Source organism: Charadrius vociferus, unplaced genomic scaffold, assembly GCF_000708025.1.
Source record: "Charadrius vociferus isolate BGI_N301 unplaced genomic scaffold, ASM70802v2 scaffold51, whole genome shotgun sequence".
Taxonomy (NCBI): Eukaryota; Metazoa; Chordata; class Aves; order Charadriiformes; family Charadriidae; genus Charadrius; species Charadrius vociferus.
The window spans coordinates 292,538-309,069 of NW_009646939.1; the positions used below are offsets into that span (position 1 = coordinate 292,538).

Sequence of the window (16,532 nt, forward strand, 5' to 3'; positions counted from 1 at the left end):
TAGCTATCAACTAACCCCCATCTGATAAATACCCATGCAAGTTCATAAACTTAGTCCTATGAGTAGCCTGGCTGGACTGTTACTTCTCTGATGTGATTTTAAACAGAGAGGCAGGCACAGGAAGGGAAGTTCAGGGGAAATATTTCCAACAGCTCCATCAACAGAAGGTAATACACCCACGGAAGTCGCTCTCACAGCAGGAACAGCCTGATAATGCTTAGAGACCATCAAGTAAACTCAGGACTGCATGCTGCTAGAAACTATAGGTGGTACCTGCAACATATCTAAAACTGCAATATAACCTGAAAAAAGAAGGAGTACTAACATGCATTTGCATGAACATACTAGAACTGCAGTAAAGCAGCATAAGCTGTGTATTGTCTCATCAGTCCCCAAACCCATCAATGTGCAATGCCATACAAAGTACTGCTTCAAGAGTAGGACCAGAGAGGGGAATCCATTCTGAAAAACCTGTGGGCACAGTCAATAAGGAGGGTGGCTATCATTGGACCTGGTTCTGTTTGATGGCAAGGGAACAAGAGCTTTTATACTATTTTCTCTTGACTAAACACAGAACTCTCTTGCCAAGCACTTTCAGATGAGAATTCTGCAATTCTACACTTAATGCTTTACAAAGAAACTGTTGTTGTGAAGCAGAAAGGTTTTGTTTTTTTTTTTTTCTTTTTGCTAAATAGCATATACAGGAAATTGGAAAACTGAAACTCAGGTCCCCAGAGAGGAGCTAAGGAAAAGCAAAACTCTATTTGGCAGCGGCTATCATAATGTGGCATTATGGCATTATGATTCACAGATAAAAAACATAAAGGGAAAAGTCAAACCAGAGCATAAGGAAGGTCTAGTAGGTAAACTGCCTTCTGGATATCACAGGTACAGAATTTTCCAAGGCAGTGTGTGCATGAAAAATACCTCAATATTTTGGACGTAAATCCGGACTCACTCTCTACCAAAGGGGCTCCCAATCAGGAAATGCCTTAAGAATCAAAGCAAATTTCTGAACATTCCCTCAATAACATTTCAAGCTAGAAAAGAACTTAAAGTAGCTAGTGTAAGTGTCTCCAAGCCAAACAAGTAACGGGAGTAGTGTCAACAGACAAAGGACAGAATTGCTTTGGTTTGGGGGCAGTGGGGAGCGGTTATTTGTTAAAATTGTCCCCGCAAGTTTAAAAGCAAAGAAGAGAAGTAATTTCAAAACAATAAAAGAGAAGACAGAGTCACAAATGATCACAGCATTCTGTGAACTGAATTTGCTGCTGTATTGTTTCGATAGACTTGTGTACTGATGCACCACAGTAAACGTTCTCTCTCTTGAAAAGCTTTACAAGTTGCCTTTGCAATTTGGAAATCTTAGCATCACCATTGAGATATCCAGTAAACAGTATGAAAAGATAATCTAGTTTAGCACCCCAGCAGTGGGCACAAGATTATTTTTGTCCATCCCTTGTTTACAAAGGGTTTCCCAGTCTTGCCTGCAAATGTCTTGTTTGAGCTTTTTTGAATTTGAGTTACAAACTTTCACACAAAAACAAATACTGGTATCATTTGCTACATACATAATAATGTATTACAAAAAAGTGGTGAGTAGATGCATGAGAAAAAGTGATAAGCTAATACATGAGTTACACTGACAGTTATTAACTGCAGGGTCAAAGTATTTTCTTCCTCTTTATTACTTTTGATACGTAAGATCTCTTTTGTCCATTTCTCATTACCGGTGTAGCACAGCTTGAATTGAACTACAGTGTGTTCCTAATGGCAACAGCTGTAGTTTTTCATGTTTATTTTACTAAAACGTGTTTCACCTTGGACTTGCCCAGCTGGACTTGGACAATGGGTCGGACCTCAGAGGTGTAACAGAGCTCCCACTGCCTTCAGCAGCGCTGCTCCAGCTGACAGAGAATCTACTCGGACAGCTGCTGTATTTTCAGGTAAAATTTAGAAAGATGACACTGCCCTGCCTAGAAAAGTATTCCCACACTACACAAAGATTTACCTACACACACACACACACACACACACTTACTTGTTTCATGTAAGATAAACACCATACCTCATTCCTTCTGTAGACCTATTCTGGTAGTTACGGTAGAGCTGGGGAACACCTAACATAGCCTCTGTGAACACTGCAAGGAAGCCCAGCGTTTCCACAAAGAGAGATGAGTCAAGCCAGAGGTAAGTGATGTAACCGGTCACGACAGTGAAGGTCAGGACACACTGCACGTAGTCTGTAAACTTGCTCCAATGCCAAAAATAGTTCAAGTCAAAATCTGCAACAGAATAAGAATGGAAGAATAATGAAATATGTTTTCCCAACCGGACTCAAAGTAAATTAAGGTGGAATTAAGAACTGGGAGGCATGAGGGAGCCACTGTAAAGTCTTTGGAGACAGGGGAAGGTAGAAAATGGGGGAAAGGATTACAAAAATAAAAACACCCCCCACCCCACCCCCCAAAACATAAAACTCAAAACCAACATGAAAAATGAAAAATAAAAAATAGGAGTCTTGATTTGGAAAATATTTTTTGGTGGGGGTGTTCAATAAAGAAACAATAAAACAAAGACTTGCAAACTATCAAAATATTTACAAAGATGACTTTTAAAGAGAAAGCATTGACCTTCAGGTATCAAACATGAAGAACTGTGGATATGACTCTAGCAGAGTTGGCATAGGAAGTGTTTCACAAAAAACTTCACAATACTAAGTACAGCCCCCAAGCACATCAATGCAAGTGCTCTCTCTCTTAGGTCATTATTCTCTACCTTCAAACTGCCTCAATCCAAGCTGCTTAGAAGGTCACCTAAAGCCTGCAGCTCTGTTGCCTGGTGCAGTGCAGCTGCCTGCGGTGAAGGGCAAGCTGCCATGTGCAGCTGGTACAGCTTTATCGAGATAGGTGCAAGACTGCGACAAGAATCTGCCCTGGAACACCACCTCCCACAGACTTTTCACTCCAAGGGCACAATGCGCTTTGCTCTTGCCTCTGCCAGTACCAATGAGTGCGGGGTGCACGCCCCTTTCTATATCCCTCAGAACAAAACACTATACCACAAAACACGATATCCTCTCTTGAGAGAATGAGAGAAAGAACAAACCAACCATGCCATTTATTTGGCACGTTAACAGCGTACCACTGGAAAATATGCAGCTATCTGACTGATGAATAATAAAATATACAACCCCATTACTATTTGCTCTATAGCAAAATAACAACCTAATTTTGAATAATAAGAACTCTGAAATAACTGTTCATTAGCAGGTGCTGCTCATGTCTTCCTTTCTCAAAAGCACTTAAAATTAAAAATACTTGCGTCAGACCAAGTGGATTCTGTTAATTACCAAGACGACAAACCATTCTTCTAACAGGGTTACTACAACCAGCCCAAACATGTGCAACACACCGGCACATAACTACAAAATTTCTCTGTACAACTCCTCAGCAGTAGTACAGAATGCTACAAAAAAGTCCTACTGTTAACTCAAGCAAGGAAGACATTGACCTCCACTGACTAACACTAACAATAAGTTCAGTGAAATGGGAATAAATCTCTACAGGCACTTAGCTGCCTAAGGATACATATACATGCGAAATAATAGTTTTATTTTCTGCAGCTTTTCACACTTTCATATCATTATCAGTCTGGCCCTCAAACACTCTTTATTAACTAGCCTCCCTTTTTAATACTTGGCAAACCCATGCCTCAAGACAACTACTGACTGCATCCAGCTGAATCATTTTACTTTGTCACACAAAGAGGAAGGCAAAACTGGCCAGGAGTCATACCCAACCTGTAGCATTGTCAGCCATCACTCAGAACTGAATTAAATAATCTGTGGCCACTGTCACTGTAACATTGACCTTCAGTATTTTATGGCAGTGGTTCCTCAGGCTCAGAATTCAGGGACACAAAACTAAGTAAAAGGTAGACCCAGCACTGGCACAGCCCACACAGCATGTGAGCATCACACATTTCTGGAGCTCTGTGAAGTCTTTCCTTTGTGGAGATGAAGGAAGAACAAAACAGAATGAAGCAGAAAAAAAGAAGGCACAAGACAACCACAACCACAAAAACATGAAAAACATCATCCATTTTAATTTATCTGTGTTGCATTTTCTGGAGAGGAGCAGAGTCAACGAGAACCTCTGACAAGGTAGAAGGAATAAGAGACAACCAAAACTCCCATTCCTTTCACTTTGCCTGATCTACACCTGCATAAAATAAAATAGCAAGAGGCATAACAGAGTAAATTCACACTATTTTTGCCAGCTTCTTGAGAAATGCCAAGCAAATGACCTGATCCAACGCAATAAATCTGACACTATGCAACTGTTATATGAGCAAGAGATGCTCTCTGGGACAGAGGCATTTGGGCTTACAAAGGGGACAGAATAATGAAGAGCAGAAGAAAAGTGGATGAAGAGAAAGAAAAAGTCGGTGAGGTTACTGGCCATTTAAAAAGAGCAACCTCCACTCTAGAAAAGGAGAGCTTTTGAGTAAGATGTAACTGCTACATCTACCAGATTACTTCTTTAAACCTTGATTCTGAGATGTTCTCACACAGCCTTTAGTTTCTTCACAGACACCTAAAGCACTGGCTTTCAACCCTTAAAAAAGCAAATTTTTCATTTTAATTCAGAGCTCTTGCATTTAAACATGCTGGGTGAAAAACCTGCATTTACTTTCCAGCAAGGGTTACTCAACTTTGACGGAGTGTTTGACAGATACTGCCTCAGACCAATACCTGGAAACTAGCAACTGGTGGCAGCCAGAGGCAGAGAGAACACATGAAGCACATTCTTCCTGACAGTTCCAGCCCTAGAAGACACCCTCTTGGCTCTCAAGATAGCTATGTAGCCATTACACTTCGAATCCTGGACTTGACAGCGTTAGTTTGGATCTGGTTGCTGTGCTGCCTTGGACATGCAGGACCCTTGGTCCCTCACTCATTAACCCCCCTCACCAGCTGTCAGGGCTGACCTCCATTCACTGTGTTTCTCCTCTTATGTTCTCCACATGATCAAGGATCCTTTTTAACATACCCATCCCTATACACCAAATCCTTATTTCCCCGAGTTAATTTTCATAATAAAAATGAAAGAACTGAATCTACATGAGTGTGCTGAAGTTTCAGAATTTCATGGAACAAATAGTCAACATTCACACAGCTACTGTGAGGCCAGCTACAAAATTCATGGACCCATGCAAACACTTAAACACGCAATTACCTCCTGCTATGCCAGCTGTTCATGTGCGTATTCAGTACTGCTGCACTGAAGTCCATTTCCATTCACATATGTACTAACATCCCTGAACCTAGTATTAGGCAGCCAAGAAATCTGGTAATGATGATAATTTACTCATCATCTTTTGTCTGAAAATCTTAAGTATTATTTCTATTATAATAACATACACAGATGAGAAAACTATCGTGTGAAACAGGACTTCAGCTGAAGCAGGAGAGTTAATTACTAGCACAGGAAAGAGACTCAGATTCTCTTTTGCTCATAACTATCATGATGCTATATAGTCTCTACTTCACCATACTAGGTTACAAGTGAGTTCTATTTTCTGCTATACATTTTGCTTGGTAATGTTTTCCTGAAAGAAGGGAACCAACCCAGATTGGATGGGGATTTGAGCAAACTGGTCTAGTGGGAGGTATCCCTGCCCATAGCATGGGGATTGGGACTACATGATCTTTAAGGTCCCTTCCAACTCTAACCATTCTATGATCCTATGATTCTAAAATGAGGTAAGAACAATTATAACATTGGTAATAGCTTTACAGAAAAACACCTGAATTATCTTAAAAACAACCCAATACATAATCACTAATTGCTTTACTTAACAGATGTATTTTCCAAATGCAGAAGTCTAGAAGACACTACACATCACCAAACTCTGCATTACCAACTACTTCCAGGAAGAAGCAAAAGTATGACTGAATTTAAAAAAAAAAAAAAAAAAAAAAAAAGAAGATAGAGAATGGCATACCTGACCTCTCATATGGGTCATAGTTTCTCTGGCCCTTACTTGAACTCCTAAACTGTTTTGCCACGATTGCTACTTTTTAACCAAGGCTGAGGCTTATCTTCTCTGACAAATGGTTTCAAAAATTCAGAGGGGAAAAAAAATCACATACCCACCACTTCAAGATTTGGAAATAAACTGTGACTCATTTTTCCAAGTGGCTCCCTTCTCAAGGGGATCCAAACACATTAGTTCTGTAATAGGAGCTATATACTTCTAAAGACAAAAATGTTGGTTGTGCTGCATGCTGTGACAGGTCTATGCAAAAAAAAAAAAGGCTTTTAAATGCTTAAAAACAAAAGGGAACTGTCCCTTAAAAAAAAAAGGCATTTTAAAAACAGAACAAAATCCACATATGTGTGCAGACCAGTCCCGTCCCCCTCCATACAGAGCATTCTGCAACAGAGGGGAGCAACAGATGTAGACACAACTGTCCCAAGAAGATAGCCAGAGGACACCAATCAGTGCCCTGGGCCATGCCACTTGAGGTGCAGAACTGAACAAAGTTATAAATATTATTGCAAACATTATCCACATTTGAAGAAAATTATGAGTAATAATGACAATATTGCTATTTTTGCCCCTCCTCCCCCAGCAAACATCATCCCTTTTCTTTAAAAGGACAAAACAAGAAATCCCACTGCACCACAATTTATTTCTATCAAATGTCTTAAAATCTGTCCAAGTTAAATCTGGATGCATATCTTTCTATTCCCTGAAATGGGAAGGCACTGCTTGCACAGCTCACTCCATTCACTAGCTCCCCGTCCTGCCGAAAGAGAAATTCATGACACGAGTTTGTAACCACGCTCAGTTGATGCAGTTCAAATGGTAACTCCCAGTCACTGACATCCTGGATTGATCTGAACTGGCATTACTGCAGTGAAAGGTATATATCTTATTACCGCTGCCTGAGCTCTTTAATCCACTCAGTTGCATTTTAAACATGTTAATCCATTGATAGATGAGAGATTTACGTTGGCAAATCCTATTGATGCTGGGGGAAGGTGCAGCTCAGTAGGTTCTTTGTGCACTAACTGGAGAAAAGTCTACACAGCTTGAGGGTGAAGAAAGATGAGATTAAAAGACCTCCTCTGGAGGGCACGTTGCATGTCAGATATGAAAAATGTAAAGCAGGCAGAGACAGCATTGCATATAACCATGGTTAGCACTAGTCAAGCCAAAATACAAGTAGAAAATTCAATGTTCTGGTGGGGGATAGATGCCAAGTGACACAAAGAAGAGTCTACAGTATCAACTTTCACTTAAGGATGACACAGTTACATTATTTTTAGTCAAGAAGCATTTTATACCAAGTCAGCTACCATGTTAGTTCCTTTTGGGAAAGTGAAGCAAGGACTTTGACATCCTAAAAATTATTTACTGTAGCTCTCAATTTCTCTTGCTAGTTGCATCTCTTTTTGTGCCTTGACCTTTCTAATTCTGTACCTACACCCTTGCGCTACATTCACTTATACTTGTCTTTAGTCATTTGACCCAGTTTCCACATTTTGTTTGGCTTCTTCTTGCATTTGAGGTCAATGAAGAGCTTGCAATTTACATTGCCTGTCTTTGTGAGGTGGGAGAGTTTGCATTTGAGTCCTTTGTAGAGCTTCATCAAGGAAATGAACTCTTTCCTTTTTATGAAGGCTACTGGTTTTCTTTTACTGTGTTCACTCCCGCTCCTTATAAACACCATCAATTCATGGCCATTCACTCTAACTGCCTCCCATAATCAAACCCTTCACCTCCTCTATGAAAAACAGGGCTCACTAACTCATTCTAGGAGCATGCTGGACACTCTCTACTCCTGAGTGCCTTTCTAAGCAGATGCTTGGGTCGTTAATCTTCCACTCCCCCTGGTTTACAGCTAAGTCTTGTGCTTTGGGAGACTGCTGTTCAAAGAACCTCCAGTTTCCATCATCTAACTCTGGACCACAGTACCTGCCCATCTGACCTGACTGTTCTGTCACAGTCTACTTCTGCACACGATCAAAGGACTCCAGCCTGAGCAGTCAGATGTCCAATGCCTCCCTTAACAACACTAGAATTCAAAACCTGAGGGCTTAGACGCTGTGAAAGAGCCTGATAATGGTAATTCAGCTAACCTGGAACAGTTACAAAATGCAGTCATGGCTGGGAATTACTTCAGGTTATTATCCATGGTCTGTCTACCATAAAATGTTCAGACAGTCCGACGATACAGGAGCTGGAACCTGTAACTCTCTGCCCTGCCTGTGGGTTTTAACCACTGGACTACAGTGCAGCAGGCTTCCCCTCACTTGCTCTTCTACTTGTCTCAAGAAGCTTGTGGTCTCTGCTGTAGAAGTTCATCTCTGAGCAGCAGGCAAATACAATGCCCCTCCTCATGCCTAGCAACAAGGGCAACTCTTTGGACAGTTGGAAGACGCAGACTTGTATCCCCAGGCTGACAAGAGAAATGAGGAATTACCTCTCACACCTTGAGTGCTCTAAGCTATACACAGGCACTGACCTCAGCAGTATCATCTCAAAATAATAAATTTTGCCATGTCCTCTGAAGAGGACTTGGGAGGCACCTGCCTGTGGATTCTGAAAAGGAGACTTTTACACTTGCAGTCCTCCAGCTGCAGCAAATCCTCAGGCACTTGCCTCAGGCATTATCTGTCTCCCTGGCAATCCTGATTTCAGATCCCTCATCTCAAGACAGCAGCAGGGTTACAGAGAAGCACGCTGGCTAGCACTCCCCACCTCGCTCATTCTGAGTAGCTCCCAGCCACCAGGTTCGTTTCTCCAGTCCTCTGTTCTGAAATTCCTGCGTACCCCACAGGTCGCCCAGGAAATAACTGGGGTGACAAGAGCAGGAAGGCTCCACGTGACTGTCACTGTGCGATCCATAACTACTTCTCTCACTCTCATTTACTACATATCCAGCTAGGCACTTTCTTCTTTCCATCCAGAGAGCAGGAAGGAAGCAGCATTAGAGACAGACAGTGAGAACTGATACATTTAAATTTTCTTTCTTCCTTTTTTAAGAAGTGAGAGAAGCCTGCAAAATGCTGTTTGAAGCCAGCATTTCTTTTACACTCATGGGGACTGAAAAGGGACTTGTTATGTTTCACTCATGGTACAAAAGAGAAGAAATGAGAGTTTATCACTAAAAAGTTCTGGTTCTGATCCAAATCACTCTACTTTTAAGAGGAAAAAAAAAAAAAAAGGAATTGACTATCTTGCATAGTCTCTATAAAGATTCTAATATCACCCTATAAAGATTCTAGTATCACCATTCTCTGTTTCCATTCCTTCAAGCCTGTGATCTAGAAATTTCTGCGTCTCTATGTACTTTGAGGTATCTGCACAGCCCTGTCACCACAGTACCTGAGTATCTCTTCATGTGCCTTTATCTTACAACATTCCTGTCTACAGGCTATTGTCATCCGGCCTTCACACTGGGAACCCAAACACTGTTACTTCTTCATCTCTAGCACTTCTAGGATGGGAGCAAAATATTCCAGAGGGTCTTGAACCTTCTGAAAATATCACCCCAGCCTATATTAAACAAATTACTGTCATGTAACGAAATCCATTTTTGACATCCTTTGGCCCATACAGTGCCTTTCCTTGGCTGTATCTAGACTGGAGTCAGTTTTAGTAGAGCCAACCCTTTTAGAATTTGACTCTCCTTAAAGCCCCAGCACAAAGTCCTTTAGTTAACGAAAAGTAACCAGGAAATTTTCACACGAGAGGGGAAAAATATCAAATCTTTATGGAGAAAAAAAGGCTGAAAGCCTGACCCAAATAAACCTTGAAGATTCATAAAGAACCTTTGTTTTTAAAAGCTGACTGGAGGTTTTGGTACTTGGTGGAGGACTGTTGAACACCTGAGATTAGAAGCTGAAGTCTGATGAAATCTCCTCTACATCAACATTATCCTTGTCTCCTTCAGTCACCTCCTCTAGTTTGAAGACAAGTACTTGCCTTGGTTTTCTTTGCCTCGTTTTATGTGGTGTCAACAGTTTCTAAAATCTCTTATGCTGAGTCTCTGTTTTGTCACATCAAGTTCATGTTTTTTACCATCAGGGTTATTACCAACCCTTCTTCCTCCTTCTTAAAAAAAATTACATATAAGTGGGCTAAAATTTTTCCAGCGATGTCCCCCCCCTCTGGGATTCTCACTCATCTTCCATACCGTCCCCCAGCAAAACATACCTCCAAGCATCAGCAACTGCTCTGCCCTCCCCCTCCAGTTCCTATGAGGACCACTATACCTCCTCACCAAAGGGAGTTAGTAATTGCAAGGTTAAGAGACACGTTAGTTACAACTACTTAAAAAAAAAAAATCACACACAAATTCACTAGTATACATTGAAAAGTTAAACAATCCACAATCATAACACCCTGCCCTTCCCATTAATTTGTGACTTTCCTGATTTTACGGCCTTTAGTTTAAGGGAAACCTTTGAATACTACTTAGCACAGTCATCTTGACCAGAGACAATTAGCAGTAACAGCTATACTGAATATTTTGTGAACCTTAAAGAATAGCAATTAAAAAGTTACACTTAGTCTGAAAGTTTTACCCCTGCTGCTACAACACACACAACAATTAAGAATGAAAACTGAAACCAAAATATTCATACCCTGGGCACCTCCTGTGCAGCTGACAGCCTTTGCTGTGCTATCTGCAGCGTAATTTGCTTTGCACACAGCTTCAGTTTACAGAAGTCTCACAGTAGAGAGAAAAAAACATTTTAGAGAAAAATGCAGTTATATAAACCCACAAAATTATGTTTAACTCATCTTTGACACTTTACATTGTCTTACAAAAGGATGCAGAATTGTTTATATCACTTGTGCTTCACTGTTACCAGACCCTGTCAAAATTATAATGTGTGTGTTTATATATACACATAAGCATGCTTGCATACACATACACACCTCTCTCTTCCTCACAGTACAACTGCTAATGTTGTAAGCATCAAAAAGAAAGCAAAAATATAAAAGCAAGCAGGGGAGACCAAAGGTTTTTTTGTTCTGATACAGAGGAAGTTTTAGCAAGTATGGTATCTGTGAACATGGCTACAACTGTTGGGCTCAGAGACTGCTGGCGAATGCCAACTGAGCTGGGAAATCCACATGCAGCAGTACAGCTCAGCACAGCCATCTCACCGCATTGCTGCAGAACAAGCGTAACCAATTTTGGATGAGCCAGAAGCAAACTCCTTCCCTGCTCCCCCCCTGAAGAAAAGCCTGCAGAAGTGTACTCTGGGCTAGGCTCTTCCAAAGCGAGGACATTTCTCGGAGTTCTCCAGACAGCAGATGCTTTTAAGGCAATCTTGCAGGGGGTACACTTGCAACCCATACCAATTTACCTCATGCAACATACGCCATACAAACTCTTTGTTTTCTTCCCAAGTCCAGCTGAAAGAAAACACCAGGTCTGTACTCCCAGAGAAGGTCAGTAATATTAGGAGAAGAAAAAAGACAGACCACCACAGATGCACACCAATATTGCTACTAGGGCAAAGCACTTAACTTAAGCCAAGATATATCTAAATCAATGTAGTTATAGGACTGTATTTCCTCTGTGAAGATTGGCCTCCCCAGTAACATCACTTCTGAAATTATCTACCATTTTACTGTTCCTTTTGCTTGTTCAGTACAGAAGTCTCTCCTCATTCTACTCCAATGTATTTACCATTCTTCTTAGTCACTGTCTCCATGAGATTGTCTCAAAAGCTGGCTGACTTACAAGATGACTGATGAAGGGTAACAGCCTAATAACTAGGCAGATGATGGGGCTAGGAAAGCCACTGGAAAGAGACAGCTGTGGCCCAAAGGACTTAGTGCTACAGAAAATAAGCTGTGTATTTGAACGGTGGAGTGAAAGCAGCAGAAACAGCTTTAGAAACCACATGAGAGTGACAGCATGGACTTTAGGAAGAAGTTCTCTTCTGGAGCAGCACAGGAGTGAAATGGGAAGCCCAGGGAGCGCCACAGCAGTTTTGGTTACTCTGGGTGGCTAATGCTTTCACTACAAACACTCCTGATTCCGCTGACCTCCTATGCCAAGAGTGTCAAAAATCCCAAAGCAAGTCAAACTAAAGAAATAAATTCCTCAACCTTTCACCTATAAGCACAGCTCTGAAGTAAGGCCTTTGGTCCCAACTGCGCTACTGATGGAGGAGGCAAATTAGAGCGAAGGCGACTCTCCTTTTGGCTAGATAACGCCTTCCTATGCTAACTATAGAGACAGACTTCTTTTTCTGACAGCAAGTTAAGCAGGGATGATGAGAATGTCACAGCAAGAAGAACGTGTAGTACCAAGTTACTATTTTTACAATCGTTTTAACAATATTTTACACTATCCTCAGCATGGTTTATCTAAGCTATCACCCACAGCCCGACAAGGCAGTACACAAAGGCCTCCAGACAAAAGACTAAAATGGAATAAGTTAAGCACTGTAGAGCAGGCAGCCTTGGCTCCAAATTCTTGTAGCTGGAGTTATAAACTCTCTATGAAAACAGTTTAATTTATTTTGAATAGTACTGAAACTTATTCTTTGAAGTTTAAGTCTCAGAATATATCAAGACTACTGTAATATTAGAAACAATAGGCACTTATAATACTCCTCATTCAAAGACTGCAATTAAAGAGATGAATATAAGTTCTTCTAAATATTATACAAGCAAGCTGTGCATCAGCCCAGATGCAGGCTGCCTCAGATACCACCATGCCAGGGATTATAATGCCAGGTTGCATGCATAACATAGCAAGTTATTCCCAAAAACTCTGGAAGTAACTGTCAGGTAATAAATACTTCACCCCCCTTTTGAAATGCAGACCTTTGGGGAAAATGCTGAATAGCCATCTTCCCTAAAGATAAATGATCTCTCCCTTTTTCAGCCTTCTCTGAGCTTGGCTTACCTGAGCCATTATCTCTTCTATTGTGAAAGCATCACAATAAGAAAGCATTTATGTGACCTTTTTTGAGATACTAAAGTCAGACACGCATACATGCATGTGTAAGGATGTGTACAACACAAAGATAAACACTATTTCTAAAAATATAAACTCATCTGCTCATTTAGGATTTTTTGGGGGAAAGTTTAATCTTTGTTTCCTAGGTAACCCACCACCAGCCAAGACAATTTCTAGCCCCCAAACTGGCCCTACTACTTTAGCATCCTAACAGAATAATGTCTTGTGCAGCTCCCTCCTTTTGCTAAAACAATGCCATGCGGCCTGCTAAACAACTCTTGGCAATTGCCTCAGTTAACCTCAGAATGACCCATTTTAGCATCAACAGTTTTAATGCTTCAGAATCATCACAAGCATGTAGAAAACTGTAGGAAACTTTCTGCTTTTTTTTTTTTTCACTTGCCTCTCTCCTCTGCTCAGTCCCTGCTACACATGTGAAAATGTCAGACATGTTTTCTTTTATTATCTGAACTGCATTACAAAGATGATATCTCAAAATGACTGCACAATCTACTCCATTTCATAGGGATTCCTTTCAAATACCTACTGTAGTTAAGAATAATAGGGTAAGGCTGATGAACAAGAATCCTGTTTTGAAAAAAGAAATTCATATTTCTGAATTTTTGTTCTATGCTGGAACAAAAGCAAGACTTTGGAAAATCTGAAGGAGGATGAAAAGGAAGGCAAACATACAGCTGGGATTTGGGAATTAGGTTCAAATTTCTAACACCTCAGATTTGAATTAAGGGCCTTCCACCTAGGTTTTTCCATGTCCTAAGGGAGCACCCAGTCATGAGGCTATTGCCAAGTCAGGTCAGAAAGCATCTCCTCTCAGCATAAATTCTGCCCTTTCCAGATGAACAATTTTGATCAAACAAATTCACTGAAATAATTTATGTGTGTTTGTGACGATGTGACCATTTACCAGTGACAACCCTTATCCCCAACAATCAATTCACAAATTTGTGGCCAGTAGCAGCAGAAAAATCTCAACCTACAATTTCTCATTTGCTACCATAAACATCATTTAAGCATAGTGACAGTTGTAAAGGTGACTATGAAAATTCATCCACTTTTTTTTTTTTTTTTAAATGTAGGTAGATGAAGCTGCAAAGAATTTCAATCTCCATATGACTTTCTAAAGAAAGGGAAAAAAAGAACTTCTGTAGCAGAAGGTTTTCCAGAATCTACATGCCTGCAGTGTTCTCTCACAACCTTTAAACTAAAACACTATTTGCAACAACCAGTATGCACAGATCTAAATTACTGTATACAGTGACCAAACAGCACGAATTTCCACACAAATGACTTCACTGCATTAACAGGAAGAATTTATAGGGAGGGAGACCAGTACAGAGTTTCACTTGAGTGTTTGCAGACTGCTTTACTGATTACAGCACTTGTAACTGGAGGAGCCATGCGAGACAAAGCTACCCTGAAACAGAATTTCCCCTTCAGCTTCCCAGCTGTTTAGTTTGACCACAGATAAATCCCTGCTTTGACATGAGCAGTGGTTGTTACGCAAGACGCACTTCTGAATATCACAGTTTCTGAACACCTTGTGTCTGCAGTTTAATGCTCCATAGTCAACATATCTTCAAGACCTGGAAAGAAAGGTAACGGTGGTAGAGTTAAGTAAGTTGCTCTGTCATGAGGAGTTTGGTGGTGACACAGGTGCGTATTCACAAATTGTTCACGTTTCCCAGCAGAAATTTTAGCCCCTCAAGCTACAGCAAGACAAGTGTTCTCATTGGAGCCACAAAACGTGGGCTTTTCTTTCCTTAAGATTTTACACCAAAAAAAAAAAAAAGAGCAAGCCTCCATTTTAAGCCAGATCTGTTCCCTTATTTGGTTCAAAACATAATCCCACAAACCATTCTGTCAGTACAGCTGAGGGGGCAAGAACGAGTTGGGGGGGGGGGAGAAAAAAGAGGATCAGGAATATCTTAGGCTGGCATTGCCGCCAAACATCCTTGCATCCAGCTGCTGCTGGAGGCAAAAGATTTTAGCTGTTATGCCCTTTTATAAATATAATTAGTTTTAAAGAGAACAAAAAACCTTCACACCAAAACAGGCAGAAAACAGTGCACTGGCAGTGTTCATCAGTGAGATGACTTTCCCACCACAAGGTACAGTCGTTTTTTTCCTGGCCGAGTGACACAGGGATTTGCCCTCCATTCCTGTGTCCCTTACACATCCCTTATTCAGGAGTGCAGGGCACGCAGAGAATGATGACAGGTGAACGACAAACAATGAGTTCCCAAACAATAGTCCCATCCACAAATTCCTCACTAAATTTCTGTGTTCTTCTGTGAAGAAATAGGAAATTTCTTCAAAGACTGAGCAGTTCTTTGACATCTACTGCACACAGAAATTTAATGAGGAACTTGTGGATAAGACTACTTTAAGTCATTTCAGTATTAAGTTTGCTCTATTCCCTCAGTGCACAGTTACTTTTCTTGTACTACAATCTACTCCCAACAGTAGGTGAAGAAAGGCTTGAGGGAGTAAATAGCATCTCTGAAGACACCACAAAAAATTAAAAAAATATTTAAGGCTAAATAAATAAATTTTCTGAAATAACTGCTCCTGATTCTTACATGCCAAGGGGTGCAAAGAGAAGAAAGGGCAGAAGTGTAAAACCTTAATGTAAGCAAGGAGTCATTCCAAGTTTTTGGTGGTTTGTATAAATGGACAAAAAAAATGGGGGCAAGAGGAAGCAGAGAATTTCAAGACCAGTAACTGCTTCTTTTCAAAGGCTATATAAACTGGACCTAAGGAGGGGAAAAAAATTTTACCTGGCAACAACTACACAGTTTGTGACATTTACAAAGCAACCTATTAAAAAGTCAATTAAGTAAGGAGAGGATGGCAAAGTTTTTATTATCACAGATATAAAGACAGATTTCAAATTTTAAAGATTAACTATGCACACACGCACACACAAAAAAAATGCAGCAAGCTTCCGAAGACTACTGAAGCAAGTATAAAAACCAAAGCAGCCTATGTATTTTAAGAACAGCAGTATTGGTTCTGATTTTGATGGGAAAAAATCCTGAAACTCATATACCTTAAGTGAAGAAACAGCAATGTTCTGAATATTTAAAATGTTGCGTCTCCCAGGTTCTCATCAGGCTTCTGAGTTGCAATGAGTAATAGTAAAAAAGACAGCTTTAAGCAGCTATTAAAAATAAAAAAAATGTTTCCTTGAAATACGCAGGATCTGCCTTCCTTTCACTAGTTTCTATGTCTCCATGGAATCATCCAGGATGAACAAGACCCATTTTTTCAAATGTACAATGCAAGTAAAAATAAATCTGCCAGAACTGAATTCTGGGGTTTGGATTTTTTCCCCTACCCATGGGAGGGAACACAGGATCCCGATGCAGTAGATGTAATGCATACTGATCACAGAGCAGAGCAAAGAGAAAGTAGGGCACATAATAAATGCATATGAAAGGAGACGTTCATAACTTCAGGAATATGGGTGGTATAGTTCCCTCCACAAGGAGGGACACATGCTCAT

General features: G+C 40.5%; 1 protein-coding gene across 1 annotated transcript in view; it reads right to left on the reverse strand.

Annotated features, from left to right (window-relative positions):
- Positions 1-16,532, reverse strand: part of PQLC1 (PQ loop repeat containing 1) — a 62,489-nt gene that overhangs the window by 17,511 nt on the left and 28,446 nt on the right. Inside the window, exon 3 of the mRNA XM_009894947.1 lies at positions 2,069-2,285. Coding sequence (XP_009893249.1) covers positions 2,069-2,285 — 217 coding nt within the window. The remainder of the gene's footprint in view (positions 1-2,068; positions 2,286-16,532) is intronic.